Raw genomic sequence first — 22,501 nt, 5'->3', positions numbered from 1 at the left:
AAGTAGTCGACATCCTCACCAAACATTTAGGACCAGAGGGAATATTTCAAAAGCTCAAAAAATATCTTGCAAATGTGAATGTTCCAAGACTAACCGCGATAGTAATTACATATGACAAATGTAAAACAGAGGTGTCAAAATATACAAACAGAAAAGCCGTGCAGACCAATGTCTTATGGCTCTACTAAACTTTAAACGCCTCCAAATAATACAACTGACAGCATATCGTGCCCTTTCTAAACACGTGAAAAGCGAAATAGATTGGATGACCAATTCCAATACAGAACGGCACAAATTTATGACAAGAACGTTTTACTGTATCTGGTATCTGGTGTTCATCGAACGCGTAACTATGGTTTCACGAGATCCACTCAACCAATTACGGCGCACGAAAGAACGGTCCTATTCAAAAGCCAATCAGAGGTTATTATAGAAATCCCTGGTAACACGCGGGGGGCCGGAACAAGCTTTTGTGCTCTAATTCGCAGACGCACTATACCGGGGTTTTGTTCGTCTGCAACGCAGGCTACCAAGAGCGCGGCAGTCTGGATCGGAATTAAAAATTGGAAATATTGCACCAGGAACGTGAAAACTGTATCAACGGACTGGATCTCAGCGTTTCGGATCACGGAACGGATATAACTGATCATCAGAACATAAAAAGGAATAAGAAAATGTAACTCATTTTGTAGCGAACATGTAGCCGTAGCCATCTGTTATGAGAAAAATGTATTGTACCGTTCATACACTCTACAATGAAACGCTAGACAAGTATCGGTGTTACCAGGCTCCTGGTGTTACTGACTTACTGTGTATCTATCTTTTCAGGGGTAGGGGTGTACTCAAGCTCATTTTTAACTCCCTCTTTTATTTGGATTCAAGTTCGTTGGCAGAAGTTAATGTTTAGCGGAGCAGTTTCCAGGCCCCCCGACCAGGCCTCGTTCTCGCCCGCGGGTCCTTGGGTAGGCTCTTACCGAAAGTGCTAGCACTTTTTTTGGCATTATTTTGCTTCGCGAGCATTTTTTTCTACATTTTATCCCAAAAAGCACTGCTAGCATTATTTTGGAATTTCGACTGATTATTTGTATATTTTTTTGTTAAAAAGCACAATCTGACTTTTTCTATGGCGTCCAAAGCCTCCCAGATGCTTTTTGCCCTCATTTTAGTCAAAGGAGCCGAGGAAGCCTGGGGAATAGGTTTAATAGGTCAGCGGTTGCCTTCTAGAAACCCAGTTCATCACACTCGTTCCAAGATGGCGTCATCTACGTTGTCATCGAAGAACAATGGAAGACAGCCAGCCAAGGCAAAAAAATGAAAAATGCTACTGCAAATCTGAAAAATGTAATATTCTGTTTGAAAAAATCTGAAAAAGTGAGCATTTTTATGTAAACCACGAGCACTTTTTAAAAAAATTAGCATTATTTTAGCACTTTTTTTTGACAAAAAACGAGCACTGCTTCAAGCATTAAATGCTTTTTTACGAGCACTTTCGGTAAGAGCCTATCCTTGGGGCCGTATCGCCTGGTACAATCGTCGCCGCGCTCGCTTGCTCTCGTGCCGTGTTCTTAGTCGTTTTGGTCGGCAAATTTCGCTCCCTCCCTCCCTCCACTCTACTCTTCCTCTTCCCTTGGGTGGGGTCTTTTTTTCTTACTCCACTGATATTTCAGTGTGACTCAGTGCAAAGGGCTCTCGCTATGGTGTCGGTTTCCATAGCAACCGTCCAAGCACCTACCCCTCTGTCGGGCCCATAACTCCACATGGGGTCCAGGTCTCGGGTGCTTCGTCCATCCCACGCCATCGCTGGCTCGCTCCACGCCTTTATCCCTTGCTCCGCCGTGGCGTAGCGCAAACATTAATGCACGTCTATTGTTAGAGCTCCCAAAGTGGAACCAAAGCATGATTCTTAATTTATTCGTGGAGACTACTCCCCCCGGAACTCCGGGATCTTTTATTGTCCATTTTTTGACAGAACTGAGGTAGCCCCCAGGGGGGGGGGGTACTCCGGCTTGTAAATGACGGGGATGATTCGAGGATGATCGAATGGAGGCAAAACTCAGGACTCAAAAAAATCCCTAAGTCTTCCGACATTACCCAAAAAAATCCCCTGGACCAAAAATAACCACCAAAAAAAATCCCTTGTCAATTAAACCCTAAATTGCCAGGAGGGGCAATAACACAAAGAACGCTCGTTTTGTTTATTCATAATACCAAACTGATATGCCAAGCTAGCCTGTTCCAGGCTCTCGTTCTTTCCCCGCTCGCTCGCCCCGTTTTCGCTCTTCCCCCACAAACCGAGAGCCTGGAACAGGCTACGCCAAGGCACTTTAGTTCGTTTTTAATACCCCCAAAAATCCCCTATCTAAATCAAGTCACCCAAAAAGAATACTTGCCAAATTTTCAAACTCCAAAAAATCCTTCGATCATCCCCGTCATTAACAAGCCGGAGTACCCCCCTGGGAGGTAGCCCTTTCGTATACCTTCGATATAAGATGGTACCCGTTTCACACACCTACACAAGGGATACTGCTTCTATTTTCTAAATTTCTCACTTGAGTAGACTGTCCACAGCCTCTCGATTTTTCAACGCAAAAAAGCAAAGGAAGCGAACGCGAAGCGCGAGCGCGCGGGGGGAGAGGGGCGGGAAGCGAGCCAAAGAAAAATGTTTCGCTCCCCGCTCCCCACCCCCTTGCTTTTTCCGTTTTGTGCTGGCGTCCAGTTTTCTTGCCGTTCTCACCGGGCGCTCATCGATCAAAAAAAACACGAAAAAATAGAGGGCTGTGGAAAGTCTACACTTGAGTAACCGCTTGGACAAATCGACCGTTCGTTTGGCTTGTTTGAGACATTTTGAAAGGCCAAGAGGCCCTTTTAAATTCCTAAATGGCAGGTTTCCCTAGAGTATTCTTTACTCCAACTTGTGAAACACCTAGTACACTAGTACAGCCTGAAAATGTTCCCTCGTATGGGCGGTGCCTTTCTGTATAGTCCACCATAGGGGCTACCTAGGGGTAGGGGATGGGGGCCGAGGGAATACCAGGAACAGACAGGCTTGTCATGCTAGCAAAACACTTGCATCTGACTAAAAAAAAGTTATTGATTTAAAAAATTTCTGCATTGCAAAGCAAACCCGGCCAAGCCAAATGCATGTACAATGACGAAATTTTAAAGACATCACAAATCCACCACCACTGAACAAAAACTTAGAACAATTTTTTATTATTGTCAGTGGATCCAAATAAAATGAACCAAACAAAAACTACACATCTGCCCCCAGTTGTTCAAAAGGTGGATAATGCTATCCACTGGATAAATTACTATTCAGTGGATAGCGCAGTATGTTTGTTACACTTATCCACAGGAAAGCAATTTATCTGGTGGATAGTGTTATCCACCCTTTGAATATTTTGAGCCCTGGTTGTATTTCCAAAGGCCTTGGATAAGACCATCCTATTCAGCTACAAAGATAGCATAGTTTGCCAGGTTAGTTTTAATGTTCTAGAATTCTCACCAGCGTGTTAAGCAAGGGGCATTTACAGTAACTCAGCAAACCAAGATATAATGTAGAGGTTTAAGGTGGATCTAAAGAGAGACCCCGAGGATGGAAAAGGGCTTGGGTAACTTCCCCCACTTTTCCAAAAAAATGCCATGAACACAAGTTTGTTATAAACAGATACTAGTTACCGTGTAACAGTGAATGAAGGTCACGGCTGTCATATATACTCTAGCACTGCAGAACAGCTATAATTATATTGTTGTAAATAAGTATGGGGGGAGGGGGTATGTTGGTGAAATACATGTAATCAGACATTTTTATTAGTAGCTTTTGGGAGACTTTAAGTAAAATTTATTTCCCCTTCAAATTTGACTAACTATTTGGATGATGTGGCGTTTCAATGACATTGCGACACTATTTTGTAGCAAATTGTAAAGTGACATTACATGCAATCAGACTACTCCTGCCAGGCTAAGTTATTTACAAAACTCAGCACTAAAATATCATTGTTATTTTTTTTACCAATATGTTTCATGTTCAACCCGGAAACTGTCACTTTACATTTTGCTTGAAAATGGCGTCATGATGACACTGAAATGACACATCATTTTAATTTTTCTATTTTTACACATTTAACCCAAGTGTAAACCACATTTGAGAATAGTAATGTGTGAGTCATTTTGCAACAAACAAAGAACAAACAAAAAATATTTTTGGCAATGCATAGTTGTTTGCAGGAGTTTCAAAAAGTTTGATTGTACAGCTGTACACATCTGTCCAATTTGAGTTTACATTAATGTTTCGAAATGGTCATTTAATGCTATTTAACCCAAATTGCAAATGTACAAGTCAGCAAACCCATGTATGTCTTTAGTTATATATTTAAAGACAGCAAAACTACAAGGCCAAGCTTGTCTGACAACTGAACAATGATTACATGACTGTCCCAAAATTAATTATTTTCACCAATTTGTGATGATAATAGACACATTCTTTGCATTTTTCTGTGCACAAATGAAGTCCAAGAATTCCTGTTTCCCTGAATATGCGCTTGAAACAGTTTCTCTGCCAATTGAAGCACTGTACGTATAGCAATGTTTCATTTAGTGAAGTTGTGCAACTTGTGCTGGAGTGTCCTTGGAAATATTCAACCATCTGATCACAACAAAGAGCATGCAAACTTTTTCTTGCCCTTTGTTCTTTGCTTATTTGGTTTTAATGTGATAATGTCTCCAGTCTCTACTTGTTGCGTTGTACGTGCATTGTTGTTTCCACTTTGTGAACTATTCACTGGTGAGGCTGTGTTAAACATTCCAGCCACTGTGAAATAGAAGTAATATTATCTATTATTTCAGTGATCTTAATCTTCAATATTATGTGTCAAAAGGTCAAGTCTGTTAGTGAAGAAAAGTAACCTGGGGGGTTGATGGTACTCTGCAAATTTTTGAGCTGAGGACTGTGCTGCTGGGATCTATGCTAGACCATGTTTTTTGCAACCCTATTCTAAATCCCTACCCTATCCTCGAGCTAATCAATGCTTTCTTTGTTATAAATGTTAGCAGGGGTCAGTAAAGTTGCTGTACTGCTGTCGTAACAATTTTTAAATGGAATCTACCAGGAAACTTTGTCTAGACTAAGTTCTTCAAGTAACAGATTAGTTTCACAGGAAATGATATCCTATTTTAGACCAATCTCTCTGAGTACTGTACCCTAGCCCAGACAAGATGCTTGAAAACCACACCCTTCTCGGTCACACATACCTATATGCCTCATTTATGGGAACGCCCCTTCCCTGGGAAACTGATCCACAATGCTGGATATGTTTTCATAATGTGAAGTACGGTAAGTACATGTATGTGTATTGCTACTACTCCCCCCTGGATGAGATGCTAGTACATTACAGGTTAACCTTCAGCACTTTGTCAGCTGGTACCCCTAACAGTTCGTCAACAAACATTTCTACATGTACTTTGAAGAGAAGTGCTCTGATGAGTCTTGCACAAGAATGCAACACAGTGATATCATCCAGAGCTCAAACCCACCCTGCTCAGTCTCATTTAGTAACTGTGTTTCTAATACATGTACAGTGTAAAGAGCCAGTTAAACTTTACCATTTTTGTGTTGAGATGATTTAGGTTCTTCTACATCTGCATTCTGCAACTCTTCTAAATACCTCTCAGAGAGATACGTGAATACTGCAAGAAATATAATTAATACATGTACATGAAAGAAAATGTCATTAATTTTATGGAAAAACTGAAACAAATGGTTTTCCGGGGATATTCTCCCCTTAGAAATTTTGAAAAATTAAGTTTATTAAAGTCCACATTCCCTGCATTCTGAGAGTCATTTTTACCCTCACTCCCCTTTTAGGTGGACCTTTGTGGTGCATGGGGCGGTGCGGATGCACCCATTGCACCCCCTGCCTATGGCCCTGTTTTACTTCTGATTGGTTGAGAAAGTTATTAGTACACCAAACACCAAGCATTGTAGTGCAAAACACTCAAGTGAAAATCACTTTAAATCAATGTGTTAACTCAGTTGTCAAACAGATTGGTACAGGACACAGTGCGAGCCAGCGAGCCATGCGAGCCAGAAATCCCAAATCCCAATAAAACGCTAAAGGAAAGCTACCTAAACTAACTGTAGGCTAACCAGAGTGCTGTTTAGGCTTACTGGTGTGCTGTTAAGGATAACCATTGTGTCATTTAGAATGGCTCGCATGACTTGCGTGACTTGTGAGCCATGCCCGGGGGGGGGGGGGGGCACCCGGTACCTTGTTGGGTGGGGGTGTGCCGCTGGGAATTTGAAGCCCTTGCCCTATACCAGACCATGTTCAGCTGATTTTTGCAACCCTATACTAGACTAGACACTGAAAATCCCTACCCTATCCCAGACTTGCATTTTGTTAGAACTGTATCATTATCAGTGTTTTAATGGAAAACCACCTGTGAACAACGATGCCGCGATGATTTTATTTACGTTTAGGAAAGCCTCTTTCTCTTCCGAGTTTCTGGACTATATTTGTCATACCGTCGATCGGTTTCCCGGCAAATGCTACCCTTTTCTAGACCAAAACTCTCTGATTTCTATACCCTATCCCAGACTAAACTGCTTGAAAACCATACCCTTCACAGCGGCACATACCTATATAGCTCATGTATGGGAGTGCCCCCCCCGGGAAGCCATGTAAGCCAGAAATTCCTAATCTCAACAAAAGGCTAACTGTAAGCTACCTAAGCTTACTGTAGGCTAACAGGAGTGCTATTTAGGCTTACAAAACACTCCAAGTTAAGAACATTTAAGTCACCATGGCGACTAAAATTTAGAGCTGGGAACTAAATTGGAACTGAAGTCGCCAGACTGGCCACCAAAATTGAGAAGAAGGATTGAAAGCGTGAGCTTAATTCAGTGACTTAAATTTTTCACTGGTGACCAAACTTGAGCCGTTGGTGGCCAAATGGCCACTAACAAAAAAAAAAACTTGAAGGGGTTGACTGAAATGGCTCACAAAGCTTGCTGGCTCGCAGATTGTCCAGACCCCGATGACAGTCAACTCTCATCTTGCGTACACCCTGCAATTGCGGACACTCGCTATTACAGACAAAATCTAGATCCCCAGCGAAAGAGATTTGACTGGAAATGACTCGACGGCTATTTACGGACTCTCGCTATAACTAACACTAAACAATGCCCCAAGGGTGTCCGCTATAATGAGAGTTGACTGTAAATGAGTCACCAAATGCACATTTCTACTATAGTGATCTGTATGCCACCTTTTCTCTCTATTTCACTCACCATCATTTACATTAAGATCCTCTTTCACTGAGGTTCGATAAAATTTTAACCTTAATTTCTTGGCTAATTCTTCTGCCTCTTCACTGAAACAAAACAATATAAAAGGTATCAGAAGTTAAATTCAAGGCAACATGTTGGGCCGTCAAATGACTCAAGTCATGTAAAGGTTGGTACAATTTTATGCTATAATGAGCAGATTTTTCCATGAATTTGTGGGTGCCAAAAGTAATTAATATTGAGCAGTTGATTAATGGAATAATAAATTAGTGTATCATCACTTTATGATATTATGCTACTGGGGCTTAAAGGTCTTTCAACTATGAAGAACAATATCATTCAGGGGCACCCAACGGAATATTTCATTAAAATATCTGTTCGGAAGACGATTTGAGATCTAGAATTTTCGGAACATTCATTGTAAATTTTTTTGCTTGCCTGCCTTTCCTAGGATTTTCGAATATCTAAAAAATGGTATAATTGTTCATTTTTAACAGATTTTTTACTCTAAAAAGGTCACCTAGAATTTTCGGGAGCCTTTCTCTGGCTGGAATTTTCGAAAAGGTAAGTTTTGATCCCTATAACTTTCTGATCACTAGACTTTCAGCTAGGAAATCCGAACAGATAAAAAAAATTTAGGGGATAAAAATATGCCTATATCTACCGGTGTTTAAATACTAAAATATGTTCAACGGTGCTATCTTTAAGTGGTTTTGAACTATATTCTCGATGGGTGCCCCTGATCATTTACAACACATTTACCTAAAAATAATATGTAATACACTATAAGCATTATCACACTTACACTTTCACTACAGCTTGATCAATCAAGTCTATTTTGTTTTGAACTAATACCAATGGTATGCTACCACATTCATCTTCTACCTGAAACCAGTAACATAAAATTCCCATGATTGGGGAAACAAAAAAATACAGTAGCATCTTGTAACAGGTGACTACTGAAGTGGCTACTCTGATCTTCCTGGATGGAAGGCTAGTCCATCATAATGTTACCCCAAGTATTTTGTCATGTTAAAGAATGGTAAAAGGTGTGGTAAAGCCTGTTGTCAAGCAAATTGGCCCATCAGAAATGGAGTTTATCCTGGTTTCAGTCTACGCAATTATCAGTTAGGAGTATTTCTACTGCCCCCTGGATATCTCTACCCCCCTGTAAGGGATGTTAGTCCATTGCAGAATAACCCCCCAGGGGGGTACTCCGACTTGTAAATGACGGGGATGATCGAATGAAGGCAAAACTCAGGACCCAAAAAAATCCCTAAGTCTTCCGACATTACCCAAAAAAAAATCCCTGGCCCAAAAATAACCCCCCAAAAAATCCCTTGTCAAATTACCCCTAAATTGCCAGGAAGGGCAATAATACTCGAGTTTGATTATTCATCATACTGTAAATACACCAAGGCTGCGCCAAGGCACTTTAGTTTGTTTTTAATACCCAAAAAAATCCCCTATTTGAATCAAGTCACCCAAAAAAATACTTGCCAAATCTTCCAACCCAAAAAAATCCCGCAATCGAAAATTTCAAACCCAAAAAAATCCTTCGATCATCCCCGTCATTTACAAGCCGGATTACCCCCCTGGGGGTAACCCCCAGCATTAAAAATTCACTTGTACCCATTTATACCCATACCTTGGTCCTCCATTTCTCTACAGCATCAAAGGAGTCTCTGTCAACAGTGGAAAATACTATTGCACAAGCTTGTGCACCTTCAGGCAAAAACACATGAAAACAACAATTATGTAATGAACAGTGCATATTTCTTACCATTACATGATAATGATTTCTATTGATCAACAATTTAATGTTAGCTAAATTTTGAAGGGCCTGGAAAACAAAGAAGTGGTATCTTCTTTTTGTTTTCTTTTGCTCTGACAGAATCACTTCCTTTATTTTTGGCTAGCAGACCTTTTGTCACGTGCATAGCAATGCTAAATATTTGGATTTTTTTGCATTTTTGTCAAAACCAATCATTTGGAATCTGGCCACAGTCATTTTTGCTTTGAATGCTCTGATATTCATTATTATTATACATTAGAATTACTTTGAAACATGTGATTGGTCGAGAGCATTCAGTCAATATACAGTAGCATGTGAACTTGACATGATAACCCAATATCTGCTGCAGATATTGGGTTATCATGTCGAGTTCAAAGTCCGCCTAGTTTCCAAGCCCCTCGTCCGTGTAGTGCTGTCAAACTTTTGAAAATATGGCTGAGCGATTCGCCTCCATTTCCGAAGAGGAATTGAAAGTTTTGATCGAGAACAAAGATTCTAAAAACACCAAGAGAACAACAAAAACAAGTGTAAACATTCTGAATGATTATTTGAGGGAGAAGAACCTGGACAAACCACAAGATAAAACCGCTTTGGCCAATGTTCTGACGAAGTTTTACGCCGGCGCTAGAAAAAGTGTTGGCACGTTGTTTAAAAACGTATAATAAAACAATTATTGAATTTGGTTTTCGCATGATATCTTGAATTATCAAAACCTCGTGTCTGTGTTATCTGCCTCAGCCGAACACAGACCTCGGTTTTGATAATTCACGATATCATGCTCAACCTCATCCAATAATTGCTTACTGTGGCAAACTATTGTTTCTAAAACTACATGTATGCTTGTCAAAGCAGAGATGCCAACCTAAAAAATCGAAATCTGGGAGACCAGCAATTTAAATCGAGAAAAAAATAAAGCACCACTAATTCATCCACAAAATCACATCAAATATCTAAAACATAACCCCCAAAATCAGCTAAAATGAGGGGGAAAACATATACAGGTATTTCAAGCACTGTCCTTCCTAGCTGGGAGATTTGGTTACCCGTTCGGGAGACTGGGAGATTCTGTTTCCAGAAGAGTTTGCATCAGTGTAAGAGCAGGCACAAGAACATTTTTCCAGGTGGGGGCTGACTAGTGACTTGAAGTGGGGGAGGGGGGGGGCTTCAGAGACTCTTCTCTTAGTAAGTCTTTATTTTTTCAGAAAAAGTGGAAAGAAAAAATATCTATTTATTTTTTTTATTTGCTTGTTTGTTTACCTGTTTATCCTGAGTAAATTGCGAAGGGGTTCTATTTATCATTGAAAATTATAATAACAACCTTTCTGTTAACACAAACTTGTGTTATAGAATACATCAATATTCTGATTTTTCTAACCTTGTGGTAACTCTAACTATGGTAAAAGTCCTCAACCTTGGATTTGTTTTACTCGGTCAAACACAGTAATTTTACCACCCAACTCAAACTCAACTCCATCAAACCAAAAGTTGTTTCCTTGGATTCGCTCCACTCGACCAAACTGCAATTTTGTCTCGCAAACTTTTCGAAATCCTAATTCTGGAATTCCACTGTACTAAGAACTGTATTAACACTGAATCTGTACAATAGAATGTCTCTGTTTTTAATTAGAAGTAAATTGATTGTGAATACTTGTTTGCCCAATACTCTAAAATCCCAGCCAATCAGTGGAATTCACGGGTCAGTATTTGTCACAGTTCCAATGTCAACACTTCACAAAAGTGACATCATTATTTCCATATTAACATCAAAGGATGTCAGGAAATGAACAATATATTCTTTATGCAGGGGGGTCCTTTAAATCCCAAATATATACATTTACAAATCCAGGCAGTTCTTCAAATTCATAAAGGGATAAACAACAAACTGTCGGTGATTTCCACAAAGATTTATACCGATGATGTTTCGAATGCCATTGATCTTTAAAATTCACCAGATGCAATGAAGTGGAAAGGATTTCATAAGTACGCAAGAAGCCCCATTGTGTTTCATAACTCACGCTCTCTTCAAAAGAGTTTGACAATACAAAGCACACAAAGACAATAATCTCCGTAAAAAACGAAGGCATTCACAATGAAAACTCTTGAAACAACCAACGACACATTTTCTTTGTACGTCAGTCATTTTTATGCGAAGGCCAAGTCTATTACAAGAAATCAATATAAACTTGCATAAAAAATTGCTTACAAAGGTCGAAGGGTGCGCCGATTTTGCGAGGAACGGTGAATTATAATAATAATAAACTCACTAGAGGGTGAGCATGGCTCATTTACTTTCATTTCACTTCTCAATATAAAATTAACCACACAAACAGTCAACTGTTAATTTGCGAGTTCGAAAATTAATAGGAAATCATCGAAAATTTCCACAGCGAACAGGTAGCCACATCATAAAAATCCAATCGATTATTTTCATACTTCACAACCTACACATATATTTTGAATGGCAAATGATCAGAAAATGTATAATTTAATTACAAAAAGTAGTGCAAAGCTTTTAGAAAATCTGCCGCTCCAAAGTACAATCCCAGTGGAATTCGAGAGTTTTCTTTGAAATCGATTCCGACGAAACAAACAAATCTTAAAAGGTTCTTTCACTCTTGTACTTAGCTTAATAATTTTGAAAACTGTAATATTCAAATTGCATTGTACAGTTTTATTTCAGCCACTGTTTAATACAGACAGACACAGCGGTAGCGTGCGAAAAGCCTACCTCTATAATAAGCTTTCGTTATGGCGTCAAATTCTTCTTGACCGGCCGTGTCCCACAACATCAGTCGAACATCTTCGCTCCGTACACTGTAAAATACATCGAATAAAAGATCGTTTAACAACAACATTTTTTTACGAGTGTAGATTTATACCCACAAACGATGATTCGCGGTTATAAACACTGCTTTAATATGCAGAGACGATTCGCATAACATTTATCACAAAATCACCAAGCGGTCTTCTGATAGAGTGTATCATTAGTCCTGGAGGCTTGTCCGAGAGTTAATCAAAACCGTTCGCATTGTTTTCACTAACCTGATTTGCCTTTCTAAGAAGTCCACTCCTATCGTCTTCTTGTAGTCCTTGGTGAAAATGCCTTTGCAGTATCTCTGAATCATACTACTTTTCCCGACGGCTCCATTTCCAACCACGACTACTTTGATCGCAACTTCTACGTCTTCTTCTCGCATGATGAGGTGCAAAAGCGTCTTTAAATTACCCAAACGTGGTCCGTGAGTGAAAACAAATCAATAGCTTCTGATAATACGAACAATACCCTCCGTGTTCTCGGCAAATTTGACAATTTCTTCCGCTAATAACAAGGCATTGCTGCAAAGGCAAGACAATCCCAGGTTTGTGTGCGCGCAGCCGAGCTTCGATGCAGAAAAGAACGGCTCACAAATGCGAAGACAGATCGCGTACCTCAGCAATGAGGTGGCCTTTTATGCAAAGTCTTCCTTTTACTGCTTTAACAGGAAGTGAGCAATAACTTTCGAGGAATTCGGCTGTGGTGACAAAATCGGGAGGAAAAAGGTGGATTTTTCAGCCAAGGCTCGTCCTCGAGCTTTCGTGACACACAGCATTATGGGTAAATTGGCTTGGCGGCGCTGTTGCCATGACAATGTAAACACTGTTTTTGTTGAAAAATAATGTTTTGTCTTCTTGGCTAACACAATTACTAAACTTCATAATTAGCATTATCTCTTTTTAAAAAATATAATAAAAACAGAATTTTCGTGGCGATTCCGATCTTCACTTGCTGAGCGCTTGTTAAGGCAACAACAGACACATCTAGGACGCTTGCAAAGTGCAGTGACCGTGGCCATCACACAGATTTCGTCTTATCTTTCTTGTTCAAAATTCGCACGAGTGCTTTGATTTCGGCGGCTGAGCCGCGAGGACAAGACAAGGTCACTAGCCGATTGCCTTGCGGCTTTGTCGCGTTTTCGCTCCATCACCGAAACTAAAACACTCGCCGCGAAAAATCCCGCAAGCTACGCGGAAACCTGTACACTCCCCAGGTGGTGTGGGGTGGGGATGTGGCCGTAATTTTTAGTGATTTCCTCTGAGCAAGACTTAGCGACTATCTAATTAAGCAATTTTTCGAAAATTACAAAGTTAGCGATGTCGTGTAAAGCAATTTTTAACGAACACAGTAAAAGAACAAACTCTCTTAAAATTGAACACACCTTTGCACTTACCGAAAGAACAAAGTTAATTAAAAATGTCAGAAAATGTGTCTGCACTGTCTGGCATATTTTTTTTAATTTTTTTTTCCTTTGGGTTGGTGGAGGGGGGTACTTAAATTCACGCGTATTAATTTTGACCGAGATAAATTTTAGCGAGTACTAAATTTAGCGCGATTTTCGCCAAACTCGCTAAAATTAGAATCCGCCTAAAAGATGTCTTAATCCTAACCCTAATCTAGGGCTGGTGAGATAAGCAGGAACCATGTCCATAATCGCCGATTGTAGCTTCAAAAGAGGCCGCAAAAAGACAAATGGACAAAAACAACTCAAAAATTAAATTGTCAACATAACAACCAGAAGTCAGGAAAATTTTAAAAATGTTGAGAGATTTGTGGTCAACAATTATTTGCGCAAAGTAAAAGCAATGAAAGGAACGTGTATACATTACTGATCAAACTCTATGAACCTTTTTTTTTTCTTCAGTAAATTACCTTCCTTTTGAAGTTGATTTCTATTTATGTTGTAACAGTATGCCCACAGTCTTTTGATGTTCATTTTACGGTATGAATTAAGATTTTTCTCTGATCAAGGACCAGTAGCGGTGTTGTATTTTTACATACACCTAAAATTTTCGGAACGCAAAGTTTCTTGCAACATAAAGGCAATATATGCACCTGGGCAATAATCCTTTAAACGAAAAATTCCTCCCGATTATAAAAGAAGCAAAAAAATTGCTTTGTGTCAAAGTGACCCATACCGGCCACGCATTAGCATTAGACCAGCAGTTTTTCTTCTTCCCCCTAAATGCGGCTAGTCAAGCGTACTGCGCTATCCCTGGTAAGGGTCCGTTCATTTTATGAGGTGAGGGGGGGGGGGGGATGGGGGGCTTGTGGGATTTGAGGGGAGGCCATGAAAAATATGGCTTCAAAGGGGGAGCCAGCCAAAAAAATATGGTCTGTAAGGGAAGGGGTCAATGAAAATAATTTTACTTTTAAGTGTTGTAATGAGGGCTTCTGTAATAGTAAACAATCTTGCCAGAATGCCCAAAATAACATTCCTGAGGTTTTGAAAATTCAAATTTTCCCGGGGGAGCATGCATTAACTCAACCCAACAGCTTATTAGTTGCAAACACTAACAGACGGCATCCACAATAAACAGTTGAGGAAATGTGGTTTTTGTACACCGATACATTCCTTAGTCACAAGGCTTGATAAATTTTAATTTTACTGGATTATTGTTTTCTTTTTTTTTTTTTGGGGGGGGGGGGGTCATGGAAAAAATATTGATTTCGGGGGGGGTTTCAGGTAAAAATTTCCGACGAAGAAGGGGGAGCCTTTATATAACAGTGACTATCTGTCAAATTCCACCAGACCCCCCCCCCACCCCATAACAAATGAACGGTCCCTAAACTAGTAAGCTAGTAGACCTGGGTGAAGAGAGGCACTGCAAGAGCGTCTTGCTCAACAAAGAACAAAAATTGCGATGACCTGGCTAGCCGAGCTTGAACCTTGAACCTTGTTAGTTATCATTATCTTATTTGTATATTTTAAAAGTTGGTTGAAAAGCCATATTAATGGGGACAACTAACAAACTTTGACTTTAACTATAACTTTAACCCAGGCTGCTAGTTCTGGAATCTGGAAAGCGTAGGTTACCGCGCGTCCCTGGATAAAAATGCACACAAAAATTGGCCCCTTAAAAAACCTTTTGAACAAAAAGAAGGAGGTCCAAATCCAGGAATCACGAATGAAGATAAATTTAATGAAGATAAGTTAAGATGAAGCGACAAGTTCTCAAAACTCACGTGGGATAAACCGTAGCGCTTGTTAAAGCGCCAAAAATGCTACAATAATGCCTGATTTCTTTAAAAAAATGACACTTGAATTCCAAAGAATGGTTTGAGCATTTATTTCAAACAAAACGTACAAACTCTTACATTATATGCTCTTATCAACAATAGGTGATACTTAATAACTGTTTGTTTATAAAACAATTTTTTTAATTTTTTAGTTTTTTTTTTTTAATTTTTTAAAACAAATTTAAAAAAAAAATTGTTTAAAAAAATAAAAAAAATTGAAAAAAATAAAAAAAAATTGTTTAAAAAAATTGAGCAAGAGAAAGAGTTACCCGCTGACCACCCATACTTTTTCCTCGTTTGTTTACACACACAAGTAACACAACACAAGTACACAAGTAACACAACGCACAAACAGTCGACTCGAAACAGGCAGAAAGCTATCAAATTAAGTTATCAAAATTGTGAAATTTAAGGATTATTTATCCTTCTGAGTTCTGAGTGCTGAAATCTGGATCACAGTCATGAAAAATGTCAAAAAATGCTTGCAATTCTTTTTCAAGAAAAAACGAAAAAAATGCCGAAAAAAATGCTAGCATAATCGAGAAAGGCCTACTTGGGACTTTGGAGGGGCCATTTGCCCTTCCCATTGTCCCGACAAAAGTCAAACTTATGCATGCTGCAACAGGCTCAATGAAAAATGCGCGCGCTTTTGCTATTTTGATTATATAAAAAGACGAGAAATGCAGGTACTCGGAATACGTCTGATGAAAAAACAGTGGTCATGCATCTAATCAAAAGTTATTTGTAAAGGATATTTTCTAAATGAAATAAGTACTACCCTCATCGTTCTGGTGCAAATCCACGAATCTGATTTGCTCTGTTATCGTTGATCATATTCGTTGATAGACCACGATCAATCACTTCTTGTTTAGTTTTTGGTTAAAAATACCTAGTTTGGTTTCTGACTACATGTACTATCCTTTATTATGTCTCATAGACTGTTCACGGCCTCTCTATTTTTCCGCGCAAAAGAACGCATGCAAGAGAAAACAGCCAGCGAAGCGAGCGCGAACTAGTGCGAAGCACCCCCTCGTGCCTCCTGTTTTGCGCTGGCGTCCAGTTCTCTCACAATTCTTTACCCACGTTCAACGATCGAAGCAACCTCGTTCCCAGGTGCACGAAAAACACGAAAAAATAGAGGGCTGTGACCAGTCTACTAAGACTATTAGCAATAAACTACTCGCTTTTAGCTTGTTTTCTATGAGCGTTAATAAACTCGGCTATTCGCTCATAAAACACTAGAGATTTGTGGCTCAAATTCAGGCGCCCGTCGTATAATGGCCATGCTCAGTCTTAAGAAAAATAGTTTTAACCACCCCTATCCTTTGAATACTGTAATTAAGTTGCCGGCTCTCTGTCTGGAGTAAAATACGTATGTACTTTGGGAAAGAATTTCACTATTCATTCATCACTAACATTGCAGAGCGGATATTTATATAATTGGTTAAAGAAACTTATGCAACTTGCTTAACCAATCAGAGCATGATTGATTCATTGCATTTGATGATTCACCCGTCAGATGATTGTTTTGGTTTCAACTCAGCAATCAGAAACCCTTTTATCTGCCGGGTAACTTGTCATATAGTGAATTTATTAAATTTAGTCTTTGGTTGGGCGCCAAAATGATAAGAAATTCTTTCGTCAGTTTTGGTTAAATGTCCAGCACTGATCAGCATAGAGACTTAAAGGGACTATGTCACGGGGATTTCGCAGTTTTTTGGTCTTAACTGTTTTGAAATAAGTGGTAGGCAACTTTACCCATAAAAAACATTATCTTTGAACATTTAACGAAGGATATAACCTTTATTTAGGGATAGAAATCAAACTTCGGCTATAAATATCGATTTTTTTGAAGGAGCGCGAAACAATTTGAAAACGTTGGCTTATGTTTTCAAATTGCAATCCATTTCCATCCGAGCCATCTGCAGCCAAACGCGCTTTTAACCAGTTTTAGTCCTTTAAAATAGCAACTGTCTATAAAAATTATTTTTGTTTCCTACGACACAAATATAAATTTTGGCTGTTCAAACTCTCTGTCAAAATCCTTGACATAGTCCCTTAAAGTTGATTCCACAATATTAACAATATTTAAACGTCTATTTGTTGAATCTGAGGATTGCGGTGTCTATATCTTAAGATTTATCTTCAAGATCATATTCAGTTAGACAAGCTCCATCATTATATTATTGTACCAACTCAGACACCTCCGCTGTCTGACTTTTCTTTTCATGTTACCGCCTTTAATTCAGTTGAGATCAGTTCCTGTCGCTCCAAGCATTTCATTTCCCTGTGGGTATCTATAAACAATCGTTGCATGTCTCAAGCTAACTTTCGATGTTATTAGTTTTGTGCGGAAAAAAAATTAATAAGACAGTAATCCTGTAATAAGTTTATGCTGTTTCAACCTCTGACTCGAGAGCAGTCAAAATGGTTGAGGGGAGGGGAGGGAAGGGGGATACGAGACGTCATTTAAAATGGTAACATTGTGGGCAGTTGAAAGTGGAAAGTCATGATATAAAAAGTGTTTGAAGTGAGCATTATAACTAACTGTCATCTTATGTGAAAACGTGTCAAGATTTAGGCACATCCCAAACTTAATGTAAGAGTTTGTTGGGAATATTTGAACGAAGATGTTATTGGCCATGAAAACCGCAGAATAATAATATGATAATACTGATAAACTTGGAAAAACAGCGTCAGCTGTTGTTAATTATCTGTTGCCTGCCGTTGAGATGATCTCAGCGAGTTAGGCTTTCATCGCAAGCCAGAGATAGACGAGAAAAATTCCAAAACGAGTTTTTTAAAACTCCTTTCCTCTGTACTTTTATTGAAACCAAAGTTTCCTTCAGTAAGAGAAAAGCTCTGCTAATTATAAAAAAATATGAAGCAGTATGTAATCGGTTACGTTCTTGTTGATTTCAATACCGCATTTAAACTTATCACGACCTCAGGCCATATATGGTTTTGTGGCGTTAAAATACTCAAGGCGATGTCGAATCTAGCCGGCATTTGTTTTGTTTTTTTGTCATTTTAACGAAACCACCTTCAAGGAAGGCCTTGGGCTCTTTCATTGAAAATATTTTTATATGGCTGTTGAAATTCAGGCATATGGGACATGGATTAACTTGCTGGATAATAAATTAGATACTATGAGATTATGTTTTATATTTTGTATTCGACCGAATGAAATTTTCATAAAGTCTGATAAACCTTCGTGCAACTATTTTTATTTATTTTATCAGTAAACTTTTCTGGTTGGGAAAAAAAAAACAAGAAAAAAATGTGCCTTTTTTGTTTTCGTCTTTCAGCTACGTGACAAAAATTGCGACCAAAAAAAAATAATTTTGAAAATGAACATGCTTAGCTAGACATTGTTGATTTATTCATAGAATCTTTCCTATTATGGATTTGAATTTGAATGCGATGAAATCAGCTCAAAAAGAAAAGCAACTCTAATTGACCGGATGAAATGATTGAAATACGGAGACTTAAATGTAATGTAGGCACCCTATTTGCATAGTAATTGTGCAACCTTAGAAAAATAACAGAGTATTATTTTGAAAAATACAGTCAATGAATTTGTTTCAAGATACAAACGGCGAATTTTGCCTTATCATCATCGACCTGGGAGTCCAAAACAAAGGCGACTCAAAGTAAACGAGAGAGGCAATGATTAAAGAGAAAATTTCGTGTAGAGTGTTTACAAATTATCCTTGATACTGAAGAGAAAGCTCACTGTGGTAGTTCCTTAAAAAGCAGCGCCAACAAAGCATTTTGAGAGGAAACGTCAAAAACATTTGTCCACGTTTAAGATGATAAATGCTTTTCAAACAAAATATTCGTAACATTATATATTCAAAATCTAAAAGTTATCTACCTAATCGTGTCAGCAGTGGAAAGAAAAATAACCCGCGAAATAATGTCTTCCCTCGAGAGTAGAAACGTAGCAAAATGGTGTTATGAAAATAATGTAAGTTTTTCTCTTTTTTTGCAGTATTGAAAACACGTCATATGTTGCTTCTATTGATGGAGTAAATTTAATTCCCGCCAGCAATAAAATATTTATCGATGTCACTTGCTTCCCTCGACCAATCATGTTGAGGAATACCGAATGCCTCAGAAAGCCGTGTGAATTTGTAATGAAACCACCCACGAAAGGTGAAGGAAATTTCGAATTCTCACTATCACGTTAAAAATTTGCCTTTACAACCGTCGCGGAAGGTGTCTTCGGCGAGTTCGCCTCGCAGAGAAACGATATGCTTCTCTCTGAGGTTCTCAAATGTTTTCGAGCTCCGTTGAGCGAAGATCAAGCTTTGGCTGTGTGCTATCAAAGTGCGAAGGAATTGATCGCCATTCGAAAAGAAAGCTTCGGGGCTTTAAGACGGCAGAAGATCGACATTCAACTATCAACGATAGAAATTCGGAAAGAAGGCAGCATTTTCTTTGGCAAGATAGACGAATCGAACGCGGTTCAAGAGGAGTCCGCTGCGCTTTTCGATTTGGGAAGCGTTGTGTATGAATGCCTAGATTACGGTATGGAGGCGTTTGTGGAGCGACAACTCGATGAAAAACTCGAGAGACTGATTTTGGACATGACGAATTGCGATCAAGGTGATGAAGGAATCTCGCTTCCAGACAACTGCTATTTCGATTTACCGAGCCCTCGCGGAAGGCTCCCATCGAAACAAGAAAGCAATTGTTCCAACACGGATCAAGAAATCAAAAGCGGGGACATCACACTGGAGGCTGTTTTGAACCGGTGTGCTAGCCACCTGCCGAAGGACATTATGGACCCCGGCGAACATTTTCGCGCCGTCTGCAGAGCGCTCGTCAGCGAAGCCGTGGAATTGTCCGCGTTTCTTCATCAACTGTGCAACGGGCGCGCTCTCGTCGCTCAAACGTGGGGTCGAGGAGTCGGGCCGACAAATTGGGCGTTCTTGCAAAGCTTACAAGCGGCAGAGTGGGCTCAGTTGTGGCTACAAGTTATGCGGGAGCTGCGACAGGGGGTGAGCTTACGACATGTTGATCACGCGAAATTGCCGCCCGTCTCATACGAGCTCTCGCCTTACGAGATCCTTCTTAAGGATATTCGTTCAAAGCGCCACACTTTGAATCACGTCGCCATCACCGCTCAAGTGAAGAAAGACGCCCACGATGTGATCTTGGAGTTCATTCGCTCGAGACCTCCGCTATCGAAGGCAAGTCTTCGCAAGATGAAGCAATACCCGAAGAAAATCCCGAGCCTGCACGACAAGTTATTGAGTGAGATCCGATCATCGCCGAAGTTGAAGCATATACCGAGACCGGTCCTAAAGAGCGTGAGAGAGATCTACTTAGAGGAAAAGATTGGCGTCTCCTTCAATGAAATGGACTTCACACCACCTAAACGCAAATGTCTGAAACCAGCCATCAAATTAACGGAGCTGATAAACCGCTGGGATTCGACATCTACCGTCGAGATCGATCCATCTCCGATTATCAGCCGATCAGCAACTCCGCAGATTACGATGGCCGACGAAGATGAATTTGACGACGACAACATGCTCAGTAAACCCGAAGAGATCTTTGGTAACGTGAGAAGGGCAAGCAACTCTAGCGACTCGAGCTTCCTGTCGCTTGACGACGAGGACTGCATCAAGAACAGAAATTTCAACAGCTTTGAATGGAACGACGTCGAATGTAACCCAATTTTCCCTCCTTCTCTCGACAAACTTCGTACCGTCACCATAACGTCCAAAATCTACATGACCCTGAGGGAGGTGAAACACATGCGCAGAACACTAGCTTTACTTGACTTGGGCGCCCTGGATCCCGAGGAAAGGCTCTACAAAGATCTGGCCAATGGGAGGCTGTGTTTCTGCTGCCAGTCCAGGAAATTCTCCTTATTTGGAAAGTGGTCGCGCGTTTGTGAAATCTGCGAGTGCAAGGTCTGTTATTCCTGTATTCACGTCGTGGAAAGTTCATCGAGTTATATTTTTCAGGAAGAAGTCAACATGAATAACAGGGATTCAGGGATCGCGGACATGTCCTGGCCATTCGTGGGCTACCTTAATTTAGGGGGTGAATCAGAGGACGGCAGAATGCACAAGATTTGTCTGGCATGTAAGCGGTTCATAATTATGCATTGCTAGTTACATAGACAATTTCAGCATTCGTACGGTGAACAGTAGTTAAAATGAAAGCAAAAAAAAAAAAAAGAAGAAAAAATAACAAAACTTTGGACAGGTGTAAATATTCGTGGCTTACATGTAAAGCGTAGCATCTAAAGACGTTTATTCAGAACGTGCCGAAACTTAGTTGAAATGTTTAATTGCCTCGTTGTCGAAATTCTGATTATTTAAGATTTTGGGCACCATATTTGGATTATAATGTGAAAAGGAAGTAAACAGTCGATTTATTTAGATGCGATGATGCAGTTACCGCTTAAATATAATTTACATTTGTCGGGATTGGTGACAAATTAGTTTCGAGAGAACGTTAACGAAATTAAGTTTTTTCAAAAATGGTGCTGAGTGGAAGTAAAATAATATAAATACAAATTAAATTGTAGTAAATTTGAGGATCACGTTTAAACATCGTTATGACTTTCTGGTACGTGACAAAATACATAATTTAGCATTGCGTTAAGTGGATAAGTGCTTTACTAAATGTGTTCATTGTGGGATTGCGGGTGAGAAGCTTGGTTAATTAATTTACAGCTGAATTTACATTGTAAAAACAGTTTAATAGAATATCGTTTCAGTGGTATTGGCCAAATTCGAATTGCGTTTACCACTAAATATGGAGAATTTTTCTCCACTAAGTTAGATATTTGAAAAGTATTTATTCTTGGAATGTCGACTAGTGTGAATTGCAAAAGGGATGTTTGCTTCCTGAGTCGCCTTACTTAATTTTAATTAAAAATTATTAAATTGATAAATAATTAATCGGATTTAGTGTAATTGTGGATATGGTTCCAAATGCATCTGGAATTTTGAAATGTTTGATTTTGAAACGTCATTAAGCCATAACGTTTCCAGTTTGTTTCGCTTATTTAATAATTAAATTCTGAGTGGAGTGAATTTTTTCAAAAAAGTATTAAGTATAAAATGTGGCCGAAATTAATGGCCGTTTATGATTAATTCATATTGTAACCAATTATTAAAAGAGAAAGATAATTCGTTCTGTATATTTATTTACTTATTTATTTGTCATGCCCAGTTACTTTACATAAAACATTTAGGGTAAGGGTTGCTGGAATATATTATTAAGGAGCTGGCTTCCGTTATATTCCATACGAATGTAAAACAAAAGAGCCTATGTGTTGTTCAGTGATGGCTGTGAAATAAAACAGAACATTTTTGCGAAGATGTGTACCTTAATTCAC

The 22,501-nt window shown here is 39.3% G+C and overlaps 3 protein-coding genes across 4 annotated transcripts in view; 1 reads left to right on the top strand and 2 right to left on the bottom strand.

Annotated features, from left to right (window-relative positions):
- Positions 1-3,197: 3,197 nt before the first annotated feature.
- LOC144645203 (ras-related protein Rab-23-like) lies at positions 3,198-12,686 on the bottom strand. Its single transcript, XM_078504696.1, has 7 exons — positions 12,123-12,686; positions 11,809-11,894; positions 8,934-9,010; positions 8,091-8,170; positions 7,289-7,371; positions 5,602-5,685; positions 3,198-4,810 (listed from the first exon to the last, which is right to left on the bottom strand). The coding sequence occupies exons 1-7, from the start codon at positions 12,275-12,277 to the stop codon at positions 4,650-4,652; spliced, it is 726 nt and encodes a 241-aa protein (XP_078360822.1). The 5' UTR covers positions 12,278-12,686; the 3' UTR covers positions 3,198-4,649.
- The window catches only part of LOC144645235 (ras-related protein Rab-23-like), a 16,214-nt gene continuing 4,119 nt past the window's right edge, over positions 10,407-22,501 (bottom strand). Inside the window, exon 3 of the mRNA XM_078504731.1 lies at positions 10,407-10,455. The gene's annotated coding sequence lies outside the window, so the exon portion shown is untranslated. The remainder of the gene's footprint in view (positions 10,456-22,501) is intronic.
- The window catches only part of LOC144645123 (protein spire homolog 1-like), a 15,771-nt gene continuing 12,543 nt past the window's right edge, over positions 19,274-22,501 (top strand). The window contains exon 1 of one of the 2 annotated variants that reach the window (XR_013569226.1): positions 19,274-22,358. Coding sequence is in view for 1 of the 2 variants with exons in the window: in XM_078504601.1 (XP_078360727.1) it covers positions 19,392-21,266 (1,875 nt within the window). In the remaining variant the exon portion in view is untranslated. Of the gene's footprint in view, positions 22,483-22,501 lie in introns of those variants that run through there. The other variant, XM_078504601.1, reaches the window with a different exon arrangement.

The sequence above is a fragment of the Oculina patagonica genome, chromosome 3 (genome assembly GCF_052425735.1).
Source record: "Oculina patagonica isolate OP01 chromosome 3, crgOcupat, whole genome shotgun sequence".
In the NCBI taxonomy this organism is placed as follows: Eukaryota; Metazoa; Cnidaria; class Anthozoa; order Scleractinia; family Oculinidae; genus Oculina; species Oculina patagonica.
Note: the sequence above shows the minus strand (reverse complement) of the source record. Positions and strands in the feature narration are given on the sequence as shown.

Excerpts from the sequence above, each read along its gene's own strand:
- LOC144645203 (XM_078504696.1), bottom strand. The coding sequence starts at position 12,277 with ATGCGAGAAGAAGACGTAGAAGTTGCGATCAAAGTAGTCGTGGTTGGA. Across the intron at positions 9,011-11,808 it reads AACGAAAGCTTATTATAGAG|GTGCACAAGCTTGTGCAATA; the intron begins GTAGGCTTTTCG and ends TTTTGCCTGAAG. Across the intron at positions 7,372-8,090 it reads GATCAAGCTGTAGTGAAAGT|TGAAGAGGCAGAAGAATTAG; the intron begins GTAAGTGTGATA and ends GTTTTGTTTCAG.